Source organism: Centropristis striata, chromosome 8, assembly GCF_030273125.1.
Source record: "Centropristis striata isolate RG_2023a ecotype Rhode Island chromosome 8, C.striata_1.0, whole genome shotgun sequence".
Taxonomy (NCBI): Eukaryota; Metazoa; Chordata; class Actinopteri; order Perciformes; family Serranidae; genus Centropristis; species Centropristis striata.
In genome coordinates this window covers 19,223,937-19,240,030 of record NC_081524.1, presented here as the reverse complement: position 1 = coordinate 19,240,030, position 16,094 = coordinate 19,223,937, and the positions used below count along the sequence as shown (strand labels likewise).

General features: G+C 39.6%; 1 protein-coding gene across 1 annotated transcript in view; it reads left to right on the top strand.

Moving 5' to 3' along the window:
- LOC131975982 (raftlin-like) overlaps nt 1-16,094 on the top strand; it is a 140,171-nt gene that overhangs the window by 47,643 nt on the left and 76,434 nt on the right. Inside the window, exon 3 of the mRNA XM_059338835.1 lies at nt 9,308-9,485. Within this exon, the coding sequence (XP_059194818.1) occupies nt 9,308-9,485 (178 nt within the window). The remainder of the gene's footprint in view (nt 1-9,307; nt 9,486-16,094) is intronic.

The window sequence follows — 16,094 nt, the reverse complement described above, 5'->3', positions numbered from 1 at the left end:
GGGCGCCTTTCAAGGCACTCAAGGTCGCCTTACAGCATGGATAAAACAAAGCAGAACATCATACAATTTGTTAAATAGAGATGAAAATAAGAATAGAAATACATTAAACCAAATACAATAGGATACATTCAAATATCATAGAAAACATTTACAAATACATTACATATATATATGTATCACTTCTCCATCTCCAGCTCTCTATGTGCATTAAATCCTAACTGGATTCTGTCCAGGTATGAGCCATGTGAGATCAGGGCTGCTGCTAATTCCCAGTGATGAGTCAGTTAAATATGTGTGGCCATGTGTGGAAGGTCAGCATCAGAGCAACAAACCCGACGGGTGTTTATTATTTATTCTGCTCCTGAGATGAACTCTCCCGTGCCTGCATGCATATTCAAACTGCATGTTTACATCTTCACTATGAAATTAATTCAGAGCTGGGCAACACACACACTCATTCCTTCTCTCTCGATTAACACACACACACACACACACACACACACACACACACACAATGCAATCTGTCCGTCACTACACTCTTTCCTCACAGTATTTAAGATTATTTTAGTTCCCTTGCAACCCTTAAATTGTGTTGCAATTTCTCAAATCAGTTACATTCTTCTTTGTCGTCACATCAATTCAGATGTAGGGTCATTACGCTATTGACTTATTTTTGCAACCAGTAGAGTCGCCTCCTGCTGGTTATTAGAAAGAATGCAGGTTTAATGCACTTTCTCGCTTCACTTTTCAGGCCCAAAAGTTGCAGCTTGCTTAAAAGCTGGGCTTCACTCTTTAGCCTTGGAAACATCCCCATGTCGTGCTGCAGATCATATGATATTATTAAAAGCAGTGGTGTAAAGTTACTAAGAACATTTTCTTAAGTACAATTTTGAGATGCTTGAACTTTACTTGAGTATTTCCATTTTAAGTAACTTTATACTTCTACTCCATTATATTTTGAGGCAAATATTGTACTTTTCACTGCACTACATTTAGCTGACAGTTTCAGTTACTTTTCTGTAGAGATGGGACGAAATGTGCCGAGGCTTCGGAGCGTGTGTCGAGAAATCCAGGAAGTCTATTATGAAGCCAAATCGAGGCCTGTTTATTTAAGGGCGAGTGACATCATTGATGGCGTTTGAAGCCTCACTGGTTCAGGGAGTGGTTCGAGTGTTGGCGTGATTTATGAACAATATTTAAAGAAGTGCAATGGATCCCTGCGAAATTGAGTCCAAGCACAGAGGCAAAAATATTGTTTCTTAATAACAATGAATAAGTCGAGTCATTATCATCACCCCAGTATTCATATTAACAATCACTGTCTGATCTATGGGAAACACTGCAACAGTTTTAACATAAACTTCTCATGTCCTATTGGATTCATTCAAACACTGACTGAAATCAGACTGACATCTGACTCTTACCATTACCCACACATTAATCAAAAACAGACTAAATGAATGAATGAATGATACAAAGTCAAATTAAATTGTTCTTGGCAGTGATTATTCCCATGCTGACACTGTTGCAGACAGACAAGAGACCATCACAAATAGTTGAAAAGAAAAATAAAGGATTTGACCAGCTGGAGGTTTTATGCACATGAAGCCTCGAGAAATGAACCTTATTTTGAACCAATTGGATGGAAAGCTTCAAGACTTCATGGGGCTTCATCTGGACATCACTACTTTTCAGGTCGAGATTTAACATAAAAACATGATACATTTCAAGTGATAAGACATTTTTTAATCAAACCACATAAAAGTAAATTAAGTAGTTAAAATAAGCCCTATCAATACAAAATGAAAACACTGCTTAATCTAATAATACATTTGTAATATCTAAAACAATCTGAGTGGGTCCATTCTGCATAACCAGTACTTTTACTTTTGATACTTTAAGTACATTTTGATGCTGATACTTTTACTTTAGTAAGTTTTGAATGCAGGACATTTACTTGTAGTGGAGTAATTTCACAGTGTGTTATTAGCTCTTTTACTGCAGTAACGGATCTGAATACTTCTTCCACCACTGATCCAAGCTTTTATCCAGCTTTGTGTGGTGAGAACTGTTTGTGTTTTCAAGGTCAAGAATGAAGGTAAAACCACACTATAAATGTTGATTTGATAAGTAAATCAACAAAAACAAATTATGGATGTAGGAAACAGCTGAAACTGTATAATCTTTTAGATTGACATGTCAGCTGTGGGAGCTGGATGTGGTTTCTCTGACCCCTGATCTATCATTTAACGTGACCAGTGAGCAACTGATCTTTCCATTCTCCATCACTCCCTCTTCATAAATGCATGCATACATACATTCCCCCCACTTTTGTTTCCTCCTCTGTGTTTAATGGCAGTGTCTGTTTGACGGCTCCGCGCTAACACAATTTTCCAGAAAACCAATTTGTTGGTTGTCAGCCAGAAGGCCCTTTTTTCTCATTATTTGTCACGAAGCGATTTGTTTCTGTGAGTTTAGAGCTCTTCTCTTGTTGATATGAGAGAGAATTTTCTTCCAGGGTAAACAAAAAGACTGAGTGAAGTAATTGGCTGCCAGTTCGCCATGTAAGGTTTACCAGATTGCCTGTGTGATCGACCACTGACTCCTTCAAAGGGCCTAAATATTCACAGGATAAAACATCAAAACTGACACAAGCATACAGCAGTTATACGGCAGCTAATTTGCTCTCATTCGCACAAACAAAGAGATTCTCCTTGGATAACACGATTTCAGGGCATAGTAAACATCCTTACAACAGCACGAGATTCAGAGAAACTTAGCACTGGGCAACACTTTGCTCTGGGGACAGCATGATAAATAAAATTTTGGTCTGATAAATAAATGTAGAGCCTGTGTATTTAAAGGCCTCTGGATGAGATTATTAGCAGCTCACACAGCGATTAAAGCCAACTTAAGAAGTCGCCAGCGGCTGTGTTCCCACCGCCTAATTGAAACCATTCCTTATTTACTCATCTCAACTAAGGGGATCAGAGAGCAAGCAAAGACGGTTTCATTTTCCACTTAATATCCACCGCCTCGTGAACCATGCGCACACGCTACAGCATCCCTCTGGGGAAAGGACAGGGTGTTCATGTCGCACCAAAATGAAGGGGGAAGGAAAGGGAAAAACAAAATCACAGATCACAGAAGGATTAATTCCATTTCTAAAGGCAGCCAGCAGTGGAGGAAGGAGGAGAAGGGAGGGAGAGGAGGAGCAGAGGGGGGGGAGAAGACGAATACGTTTCACTCGTTTGCGATGGCGGCCTATTTCTTTGTGTTAATTCCTGCACGCCTTTTAACTTCTAAAGCTCCTGCATTGTGGCGCAGTAGGACAGAGTGTGATTGAGAAATTTGGAGGAGTATTTTTAGCCAAAGCACTCACTCGCCCCGAGGGGACAGCATATGATTTTTTTTCTTCCCTTCTTCCTCTCCTGCTTCTTTCGCGGTTTCACAATGAACCTCTGGATTTGTGCCCGCGAGGAAGAGTTGGGATCCGAACTGAATCAGCTCTCCAGCTACATCACAGGAGCTGCCGCCTGATTGGCGCTAGCAGGCTTGTTCCAGAAATCCCCTTCTTCCTCAATTGCAGTGCTGATGATGTAGTGAAGCACGCTGAAAGCACGCCACATCGTTGTGTTGTACAGCCTGCACGAAATGGTTGAACAATGTCACACATATGAGCTTTAGTCCAATCTGTCTGTCACAGGAAGTGTGGTTTGTCGAGGTGTTAGAGGCTGGGGAGAGACAGACTCCATGCAAAAGGATTAAAATAATCTTGTTCCTAAAGAATTACAGTTGGAATCAATTACAGATACTGAAAGACAGATATCAGATTAGAGAAACAACCTGATGTTTCCTTTTTATAACAACACCCCAAAGACATTTGAAGGAAAAGTATAGACGGTCCAATAGAACATTAACTGTCAGTATACAGCTGTTTCAGATAGATTTTTTTGTGTCTTTTTTCATTAATGCAAATGTGTCTGTGTTTATTTTCCACACACATTCAACTGCAGACATTTGCTGTAGTTATCAACTAATAAATTTCCATAAACAGATAAATGCATATAACTGCAGAATCTGCAGGCAATCAGATGACACTTTTGTATCAGAAGCATTCTGGTTTCCATCTGTAGTCCAAAATGTATTGGCCAATCATATCTTATCTCTTCAATTTACAAAATTGTAGGTCCCTAAACACGGAACTTAAATATAGTTGGTGAAAATATATTTTAGCATAATCTTGACTATAGATTTCATGCAGGTATGCTTAATATCTGCTCTTCCTCAATTACATGCACACAGCACATTGCTTCCTGCAGGGCTGCTGAGGCCATGCCCCCCCCCCCCCCCCCCGGGAAAGATTCGGGAAATTTACCAGAAATGTTCCACCCCTTTACAACCCTAATATCAAGCAGGTAAACAGTATGTGTGAAGAGCATGTAGTCATAGCACATTTGGCGAAATGCAATCTTGGAACATTGACTATCATCTGATTTAGCTTTTTTAAAAATATATCTCCACCCATTTCTCAACTGGAACCCCAGAATGATTGGCTGCTGCCCCCAGAGGCTAATTCATCATCAGCCCAATGGCCAGTGGGTGCTGAGATTGTCTTGCTAAATACACCTTAACAGTATTAAGTCTAAAATACACAAATCTTTGAAAAGAATTGTTAAACACTTTTAATTACACTTATAACAAAATCAATTTGAAAATTTTTATCCGCTAAAAACAAAATATAAAAGCTGAAAGAAGACAACAACATTACAGTTACTGTACTGTTTATCATTACAAATAGAACTAATTACAGCAAAACCAGAGTACAGTAACATTTTTGAGGGTCAAAGGTCAAATAAATTGTCATGATTTTTTAGCATAAATATAACCTCGTCAATACATGTAGAAATAAGTGTCATATCACTCACCTACCTATTACCAATTTGGCCGGCCAGTTAAAAAAACATCATAAAGCTTTAAAGCAGTTTTTCTCAGTTTTTCACCTTACGTAGTTACTGCAGTTAGATTTTAGGGCAGTATTGTGACGCTCAGTATATGATCTCAACTCTCGCCAGGAGCTCCAGTTTAGTTCTTTCAGATATCTCCTATTCTCCTTACCTCTATTTGTTCACAAATTGGAAATGCAAAGTATCAGAGTCAAATTTTTCTAGCTGGAGCTGAAACCAGCGTTGTCCTGATGTAAAAGACTCTTCACTAACCACTGCGAGTGCAATAAAAAGCTCTGAGTAAGTGCAAAAAGCCAAGTCATTTTTTAATGAATCCGTGCAAAAGATGTACAGACAATGAAAAGAAACACTCAACAGAATACAGTTCATTCAGGTTACTTCAGCAAAGGCTGCACTGAAGAAACAAACACTGAAGGACACTTTTATAATAAGAGAGAAATTCCCTTGAGACAGTGAATGCCAAAAAGATTACAGAACATTTATAGAACCCAATTTATTGGATGCATGCATTCTTTATGTAAGCAATGCAGAGCTATCCAGCTGTCAAGCTTGTATGTACATCTGATTTATTTTTAATGCTTGATGTGTGCACTGTGCAGGTGAACTATCTAGGAAAATGGAGGATTGGGACTCTGAATTGGCAGATACTCAATATTAAATTACTTAGATCAGGGCAAAAAAACTTGCTCGGGAGCTGAAACGTTTTGAACTTGGCAGATGCATCTGTGCCCATGGTATCAGTGCCCACGTGGGTATTAGTGCCGACTTAATGCCACGTCTGATATTTACTTAATTCAGTCTAATTCACCATCAAACCAGTGCACTCAATGCAATATTTTCTGTCCAATGCTGGTTTCCTGTAATCCTCAGCATGTAGTAAGTGATGTGCATATGATTATGCATCCAAGAAAACAAATTCATATCGTATTTTGTCACATCCACGATCACACCAAGTACATGTAGCGCAATAAAACGCCTCGATGGCTCCTCAGATTAATAATGTATGAAATGCCACTGTGAATGTAAAGACATGCAGCAGAAAGCTTGAGAAATTATACATTAGCAGCATTTCATGTGCTGTTCAATAAATCGCTCACTACCACATCAAGAAACAGGAGATTCACATGTTACTATCGGAGTAAAATAAGAGCTTGTTTGCACTGTCTGAATGTAATGAATGACACATGCAGAGCCGCTTCGCACGCATTAACATCAAACGGTGCAGTAGTGTGAGAGCCAGTTAAATGTGTGTGACTGACCTCCGCCTGGCCCCTGGTATCCTCGTGTTTGCATCGTGGGAATATATAAATACACTGATTGTGTGTATGGAATGAAGCATTTTAAATTCATAATGCTATTCATTTTTATTTATGGCAGGGCTGGAAGTCAACCAATTACATTCAGATTCTGTAGGCACAGCCAGACACAGATATACACTGACTCTACCTGAGCTAGGGTTGTCAAAAGTATTGATACTCAAAAAAGTATCGATACTAAAACGTTTTATCCGGATACGATACTCATTTTCAAAAGTATCGATGAAAAGTGTTATTTTCTCTCTTGAACTTCCCAGGATGAAGCAGAGAAAAGTCGACTTATCAAGCTTGCCTAATATTGCGCACAGCATACAAAATATTGTTCTAATTGTTATTGTTTATGGTATTTATTTATTTTTGCACTACCTCAGACCTGAAGCTTGTTATCATAGTTGAAGTTTCTTTTTGCACAACTGTTTTTTATTATAAATATTTAACCTGTGGTTCTGTTTATTTTTACATGTTGCATTTTTCCTGTTGTTAAAAATATTTCTGTTCAATTTCGGGGTCTTTGATTTATCCTTGTGGTATCGAAAATGGTATCGAGTATCGTGGTAACGAGTTGAAAATCTTAGTATCGTGACAACCCTAACTTGAGCCCAAACATATAAAAGAACCAACATGGTCTCACAGGAATCCGTGAAATAGCCACGGATTTGCTTAACTCAAAATCTGTGGAATAGCCACGGAATCACTCAAATTTCCGTGAAACTGACACGGATTTCGCTACAATGCAAGTTAATGACAGTCATATCCCGTGGCTATTCCAACATACAAAGTGATTATCTAGATTCACTGAGTGAATATTTAGAAAATAAAACATATATTTCTCGCTAGAAATGTAATCAAAATCCATTTTTATGCAGAAACTAAGTCAAAATATTGATTTTTTCACTAAAAATGAGAGAACTGTCCGCCATGTTTTTTTGTTCTGACCGCCGGGTCCTTGAAAGTCTCGTGACTTGGAACAAACCAATAGGAAAAAATATCCATGGAATAGCCACGGGATATGACTGTCATTAACTTGCATTGTAGCGAAATCTGTGTCAGTTTCAGGGAAATTTGAGTGATTCCGTGGCTATTCCACAGATTTTGAGTTAAGCGAATCCGTGGCTATTTCACGGATTCCTGTGAGACCAGGTTCAAAAGAACCGTCTGGCATGGTGTCACCAGCGTGCTCCACCCACCCCGGCCCTCTCTCTCTGACCTCACATTGAACTTGTGTACTTTGACTTTTCCCATGGCTCTGAATGTTTCGTTCTGTATAGTCTCATTGACTCTAATTAGCCATAGCGGCATTTCCCACGTCTTGTGACAGCTCGTACAGACAAGCAGACCTCCGCTCCCTCTCCCTCCCTCCTCTCCTCTCCCCGCTCTCTCGTTCTGCATCCAGCTCTTTGTGTTGGCGTTCTCCCACGCGCCCCAGCTGTTTGGCCTGCAGTAAATGTCGCCTCGTACAGCACGCTGCTGGGATCCCAGCCGTCATGCATCCGGGGGCCAAGCACCGTCTCCACCACGGCCTCTCCAACTTTCCCTCTCTCCCTCTTGGTTTTGACCTCTCATGCTCTATCTTTCCTGTCCATCCTCCTCCCCATCCCGCCACCAAGCTCTGCATTTTTCTAATCTAATTGCTCCCATTCCTGAACCTGAACCGCTCTCCCCTTCTCACACTCATTACCATACATCCTGATTGGCCGATGTTGCCTGACAGAAGCTGCGTGTGGCTTGTTGTAACACAGCTGGTTGCTCCCTGAAACAGGCCGTCACCGACGGCTGTCTGCTGCAGGTTTTCATCCCTCGGGGAGGTGTGAGGAGGCGGCGAGGGGAAAATAATGCTGAGGAAGAGCTTTGCGCAGCAACTCCGTAACCTAACTTTCTCTTTTCAAACAGCTGGCCACTCACTGATTGCAGCTCATTAATGTCAGGCCCCTGTCCCCTGCATTGGGACAGTTAAGTTAAGCGGAGAGGGAATCAAAGGAAGTGTCAGAAAATAGACGCTGCAGTGATACAGAGCCTAAGCAATCAGCTCTGATTGGATTTTGAGCCACTCTTATTAACTCCCAGATTGAGGGGATGGAGCGAAAAGCGTGATGCTAATTGCCAAAACAAACCGGGAATGACTCTAAAATCAGTGTTGGTATCTGAATTGCAAATCTTCATGTGCTTTTTTTTTTTTTGTAAAGCAATTTTCCTCCTCTCCTCTTCTTCTCTGTTGTATTATCATTAAATATTGTGTGAAGTCGGGTCTAGCTGTACTGGAACCTTTCCACAACGGAAGAAATCAAAAAGAGGCTAACTGCTGTGAAAAAGGACTGTCATTTACATAATTTACATAGTGCGACAGAAATAGTCCAGATACCAAGAACTGCAGGGGGATGTTTGTCTTGTGTTCTCTTCTTTTTATCAGTTTACTTTAGAGTCACTGGAAACGCTATGCATTGAATTTTCCTCGCTGAGCTGCACGAAGCCTGAAACATAGGCTGACTCTAAATGTCACACTTCAGGTGCAACAGGGGAGAAAAAACAAACTCACACACTGCTGGAGAAGAATTAAAGGGCCTTCAATGGAAGTTATGGTGAAAAATATATATATTTTCGAAGAAGAAGTCAGCCAATGACAAGGTCTGTAGAGGTTGCTGAAAAGGCAGGAGGTGGAGGGAGGCTGTGAGAATAATAGGGAAGTGAATCATACAGGGCATCATGAGAGTAAACGTACATTGTAAATGTATTGAAATACTTAAAGTAATTCATACTGCATCTAACGGTGTCTTTTTCCGGAGAAAAGTCTGATTTATTTTGGAGCTCTGCAGTGATTCGTTTGGAATTAACAGAAGAATCAGGCTCACTCGGAGCATGAGCAGTAAAGAAGAAATAACAAATTCAGTGAGAACTCCAGAAAGTTCAGTGCCAAACAGCTCAACCATTAGCAGTTTGCAGCAAAGATGCATTCAAATAAAGCCGACAAAACCCCACATGCAAATTGTTCTGTCTCACACGTTCTTCCGCTCTTTCTGTGGCCCTCAGGTGGGACGTCCACGCTGCGTCTCTCGTCGGTGCGGGAGCTGCCCAGCCAGCTGCAGGAGCTCTACCAGCAGGGCTTCATTCTGGCATCTGTTCACCCGTTCATCCACCCCTGTGGTCCAGAGTCCAACAGCCCACAGCACCAGCTCTACCGGGCCATACTGATCCGCCTCAACGACGGGTGAGAGCCACATGAGAGTGATTTTTGGCTATTAAATGTGTAATTATCTGACATGCGGAAAAAGGGTCAGAAGGTCAAAAAGTTAGTTTCCACCCAGCCTGAGATAATGTGCATCCAGTACAGTTTCTGCAGAAAATGTAGTCGTTAAAAGTTTTCAAAAATAATGTGTGCAAAAGTATTATCTGCAGAGTATTTCCATTTCGTTATTAGCTCAAGGAAGATTAAAGCCATGCACAGTCAATAGAATTATTCATACTTGAAATTAAAGCTAATTATTTTGGTTTTTAAGAAAAATATGAAGAATTTTTTATGTCCCATGTGCCCAAACACATTTACTCTCCTACTGCAAGACAAAGCTGACTAATTAAGTGTCAAAGATTCCTTAATGAAAAAAATTCAAGTTAAAGAATAATAAATAAATTTATGCATTGATTGATCCACAAGTGCACAAGTTAAATTAAATTAAAATAAGGTCCTTTTTAAAAAGAAACATATTAAACTAAACAAACACAGGGGATTTGGCCAGAGGAAATGATCTTGCAGGGGCCTCAGACCTTCTGAGCAGCACCCCTGAGAATAAGACCTCCTTTATTACAACATAATGCAGCCATTATAGTCACTTAAGAAAATATGTGGAGATTGCTAATGCACCTTAATCGGCGTCATTATGCAAAAAAACACTTGATGGGAATCAGATTTTGTTTTATCTTCATGAGTTGAATGGTTCAGAAACGGTGTGCTAACTTGTTGTAAGTGATGTCTGGGTTTATATAATAACTATACATAATCTATACAGATTGTTTTATGCTTCAGAAATATTTTTTTATGTAGAGATTTCCACAAACAGTGACGCCTCATGTTGCATTTTTAATCAGTCGAACAACCTTTCCGTTCTGCTTCAGTGTCGATACCAGAGCATCACAACATCTGTATAATCTCCATAAACAGATATATGCATATAACTGCACAATCTGCAGGCAATCGGACGACACTTTTGTATCAGAAACTTTCTGGTTTCCATCTGTCGTCCAAAATGTATTGGCCAATCATATCAGAGCAGGCTTTGGTAGCAAGTATGTAGGTAGGTATTTTACAAGATTGAAGTTTGCCACTTAACAGAGATCTAAAATATGTTTCGGAAAATATTTTAGCATAAACAACTAAACAACTCTAGTTTGTTGAATAAACAACTTAATTTCATGCAAGTACACTTAATATTGCTATGCCTCAATCACATGCACACAGCACTCTGCTTACTGCAGGGCTGCTGAGGCCACGCCCCATACATAGACCACGCCCCTTCACAGGCCAGCCCCATACATAGGCCACGCCCCTTACATGCACTGTGCATTCCTCCATCACATGTTCAACTTAGATAAACTTAACTTACTTTCAAATAAATCTGTTGAAATGTCATGTTTTTTATTTTCAATATTTCCAAGTTCCGTGTTAACTTCCTATGGAAAGTTTCTCAAAATTTACCAGAAATGTTCCACCCCTTTGCAACCCTAGTATCAAGCAGGTAAACAGTATGTGTGAAGAGCATGCAGGTGTTGCGCATTCGGTGAAATGCAATCTTGGCACGTTGACTATCATCTGATTTAGCTTTTTTTTTCTATCTCTCTTTCTGTATCTCCATCTAAAAAGGCAAAGAAACAATCCATTCGTAGACAAAATATTTCACTTCCAACTCCATTCTCCCATCTAACGTTGAAAATCAGACCAGCACCAGACCAGAAGTTATTTTTTTCATGTTTCCGATTTCCACAAACAGTGACGCTTCATGTTGCATTTGTTATCAGTCGGACAACCTTTCCCTGCTGCTTCAGTGTCGACACCAGAGCATCACAACATCTGTTTGTGGCTCTGCAAGCTGTCATGTGGGCAGCTGTATTTGGATGTTAGTCAGCAATAATCTCAATGCTCTATCACCAGCTCTTTCAATGCTCCGGCCAAAAACCAGCTGCATGGTCCAAAGTCACCGCAGCCCCCCCTACATATGCCCTCCAGCCCTGTGCCCGAGCTTCTCCGCCCTGGGAAATATGGGGGTGGGCACACGTTTCTGTCTGTCAGGGCAGAACGCCAGGGAGCAGCTCAAAGGGTGGCAGAAGGGCACGTAGGGGGGAGTGATGGACGGGGGAGGCTGGAGGTGGCTGTTTGTCTGATCAGAAGGAAAAAAACTCTAGATTTTAGCAGAAAAACAGCTCTGTATACACTGTAAAAACAAATATACATAAATATATTCAGTTGCTTAATGATCTTGAATGTTAAATTACAGTGAATTCTATGTAAACATATTACTGAATGTAAAATAAAGGCAACTTTTTGTTTTCTAACAGTAAAACTAGCTTTAATCTAAAAAAAATAAAAAATAGACATGCTGTCAAATAACAGTAAACAACCTAAGTTATTTTACACATCATTTCTTTAAAAAATACTGGTAATATACAGTAAATATCAATATTTATGTTTTTTCTACTTTATTATGACGGTGTATGGTGTATGACGGCAACTTTTGCTGTTCTGTTAAAAAAATTTTTTTTTTATTTTTTTTACATTTTTTACATTAAATTTAAAGTTGTTTCTTATTTTTACATTCAGCAATATGATGTGTATTTTTTGTATTTTTATTTTACAGAGAATTCACTGTAATTACACATTTAAGACCATTAAGCAATTGAATGTAAAATATAATAGAAAAAATAATGTTAAGATTCCCTTATTAGTCCCACAAGGGAGAAATTCAATAATAAAATTCATTAATAATGTCCCATTATATTATTCTACAGAACATCAACTTTATGGTTATAACAAAGGTTACCTTTTTTATAGCATATGCACTTAAGGTAGAAAAAACAAGAAAACCCCTGTTAAATAATACAGCAAATTTCCTGTAAAATAACTGTTTATTTAACATTTTTAACAGTGTAGCTTTTTTGAGCAGGTCTGACAGCCCCCAGGGGTCATAAAACCTGATCGTCTTATTCAGGACCACGAACTGTAAAAAGTCAGCTCAAGTGAAAACATGACAATCAAAAAGACTGAAGCTATGTGGAGAAATTTTTTTTATTTTTTTACTTCTTGTATTTATTTCCCTGGCAGCCGTGACATGCAGACAGGCGGAGTCCAGCAGCTGAAGCCCCAGTGGCTGCTCTGTCTGGCTCTGAAGTCAAGCAGGCCTGTTTACCAAAACACTGTTCCCTGGCTGGAGGGCATGGGTGTGTGTGAGAGAGTGTGTGTGTCTGCTGTGTGTGGATGAGGGTTTCTTCCTTTTGTCTGAAGAGGTTTTACCTTTTGATTTGGAGTCTTTTATGAGACTAAAGGCTAATACATTCTCCGCTAATACATTCTCCTGCAGCCCTGGGTGTCAGAGAACTATGAGGGCTGTTTCCACTACCGGGCAATACCCGGAATGAGGCGGCTCTCACTCGCCGAAACGCCCCTAATTTGAATACAAGCAGTCCGGAGTGGCTTTTGTCGGGACTTTTTTTCTCCCTTAAACAGCCTGGTTACTGATTGGATAGATCACTAAGCAGGATGTGACGTAGTACTCTACACGACAACAACACACGCCATTTGTAAAAGTCGGCAAAGCAGTGTTGCCAACTTAGTGACTTTGTTGCTGAATTTAGCGACTTTTCAGACCCCCTTAGCGACTATTTTTCAAGAAAGCGACTGGAGACAAATCCTCTCTTCTTAACGAGCCACTAACGAGCCGGAGGCCGACTTGTTAAGAAGAGCCGCCAATAGCAGCAGTTAGCTACAGTTAGCTCTGTAGAAGTACAGTGTGTATGTGCTAACAGGCTAACAGTTAGCTCTGTAGTAGTACAGTGTGTATGTGCTGCTGCTTTGTTTACAACAAGCACCAGACACTCTGTGCACAGTTAGTGATGCCGGTAAATTCACAATCACTATGTTTATGATCAGCGGAGACTCTGTGCATAATTAGCCATGCTGCTTTCAGCATACGTCACCTCTGGAGTCTCTAAATCCCTCTGGGGGCCAACTTGTAATGGAGACACGCAGAGTGAGCGGACTTTTGAGAGGGTGTGGCCTGAGACTTTCCCGGTGGACACTTTCCCTCCAAGTCGAAACGCGGCTATTGTGTGATTGGTCGGAAATTTGAATTTGACTTGTGCTGCAGTGGGAGGGCCCTATGAGGAGTTCTGCTCTTCTCGTAAAGTATGACATTTCCTGACCAGAACTAACTTTGTTCTTGTCACCTCAAGAAAACGAGCACATTTCTCTGTTCTTGCGGAGTGTGTATCAGTCTGTTATGTTCGTTTTCCAGGAACAGCAATAATGTTCATGGGTCAATTTGACCCTGGGCATGTTTAATTATCCAAAAGTGTCCTAAAAAATCCCAATAAACATTGTTTATATTTCATCATTAACGCCATTAACCATTTCGAACAATATTTAGTGCAATGGTGTTCTTTACCTCTCACAGATCAGGTTCAATAGGATAATTCACAAATTTTTCATTAAAAAATGCATGTTAAAACTTTTTTTTTAATGTACATTGGAAAGACCTGCATATAAAATACAATGGTTTTACGTGACATTGATTTATTTATTTATTTTTTAACATTTTCAAATTATTTCTTTTTATTAAAAAATACTTTTAACTTTTTTTCTGGGGGGGGGGGGATTTTTAAACTTTGAAATGGGCCAATTTGACCCGCAACAAAACAGGAGGGTTAACTTTTGTTGCATTTCCATCAGTTTCTGCTCATATAGTGTGCAGTGAATGTGGGGCATTATTCAGGATAAACCTCCTCCATCTCTGCTGTTCCCGAGCAGAATTCCTCACAGCTAAAAAAAAAAAAAAAAAAAAAAAATTTATGAACGCTGACAAACCATTTCTGTAATTTCTTCACTGCTGAGCATAAACACAACACCGCTGCTACTAATCTACATTGACATTTCAGTCATTTAGCTAACGCTCTCACCCACAGCGACAGCACAATAACTGCAGAAAACCAATACTCGATATTACAAGCAACCAAGAGTAAGGAGAGTAATAATCAGAGCCGCCGTGCCCCGACAGTTCTGCTGCAAACCACAGACTGATCAAGGAAGGAAAAAAGGAAACAGAGGACATAAAATAAAAACTAAAGGGGAGTCTAACTGTGCGAGGCTTTTGTTGTTGTTGTTGTTTTCAGAAAATTAATGAACAGAGGATCAGGGATGCTATTCAGAAGGGAGAAGGAGGACGACCGGGGGGAATTGGTGCAAAGATGAATTTCAGATAAAATAAGATGAAACTTTGTGCATCCTCATGAGAGAGCTAACAGAAAAATTTAAGGATTCAACAAAAGAAGACAACAAAACACAACAACAGAGAGGAGCAATAATGTAATCAAAAAGTAATAAATTAAAGGAGTTAATTGGTTTGTGCAAATGTATGCTGATGATAATTTAAATTCTTAAGTGTGCTGACGGCGTCCAGAAATTGTGTCCTGAGGAAAAACCTGTTTTCAAGTTAGTGCCAACCGTCTAACACGCCTCTTTACTTTCTTTTATCCCTGCTGTGTTTGTTGGAGATATCAGGACTTGTTTCCCTCCCTTCAGAAATAACCAGACGCTGCTCCTTCTTTTGTTGTACAGTATGAGAAACAACCTCCGCAGCGTGAGATAATTCATCCCAGCAAAACATGACAACTTCATTTGGGTTTGTCAAACTTTCTGTTGTGTCATTATTTACCGTAACGAAGGTGTTACGATATGCCTCGCTCGCTGTCAATCAGCTGACAGCCGCAGGAAGTAACACAAGTCCCAGACAAAAGAAGAAAAAACCAAGCAGTCTTTTTAAAAACTTGTTGCCGTACAGCCTTACTCCTCACATCTTGGTCTTCTTATCTGAGGCGTCTTTGTTCATCAGGATTGAGTTTATTGCAAGATTAAGTTTTAATTAAAATGTTAAAACAGTGTCACTAACTATTCATGTTTCCATTACTTCAGGTCCTCATAACTTAACTACAGAAAAAGCTACTTTTCCTTCCAAAAAGGCAAACTGTATGACTCACCATTCTCTGATCTGTCACTTCTATGGTTATTGATATTATGTATATTTGTTGTGGTTTAATGAGTGAGAAGAACAAGCAGAGAGGTGGTCGTTCAATGCACATTTAATCCACACAACGTCAGATTCAGTTCAGGCTTCAGAATGAATGAAAAGGTTACATAGACTGAAGCTTCTTATATACTCGTCGTGGCACGGTGCCAGTTATTCTGCTACATTTAACTTTGAGCTTACATGGTAAAGTTGTCAACACATGTGATATATATGTTCATGTGTGGTCAGCTTATATGGTCAGCATGTCAATATCTTACACTGCAAAAAAGGTGTGTCTAAAAACAAGATAAAAACACTAAATCTGAGGGAAATGATCTTGCTGCAATTCCACTTGACAAGATTTCTTAAATTAAGATTGTTAAATCTAGAAATAAGCATGTTGAACACTAAAAATAAGAAATTAACTCTTAAAACGAGATAAATGAAAGCTGCAAGTAGCGATGAACTGGTCCGAGCAGAGTGACCTGACAATTATTTGTTTCCTACCAAGATAAAAAAAATAATTTAGATTTAGAAGTGTTACATAATTT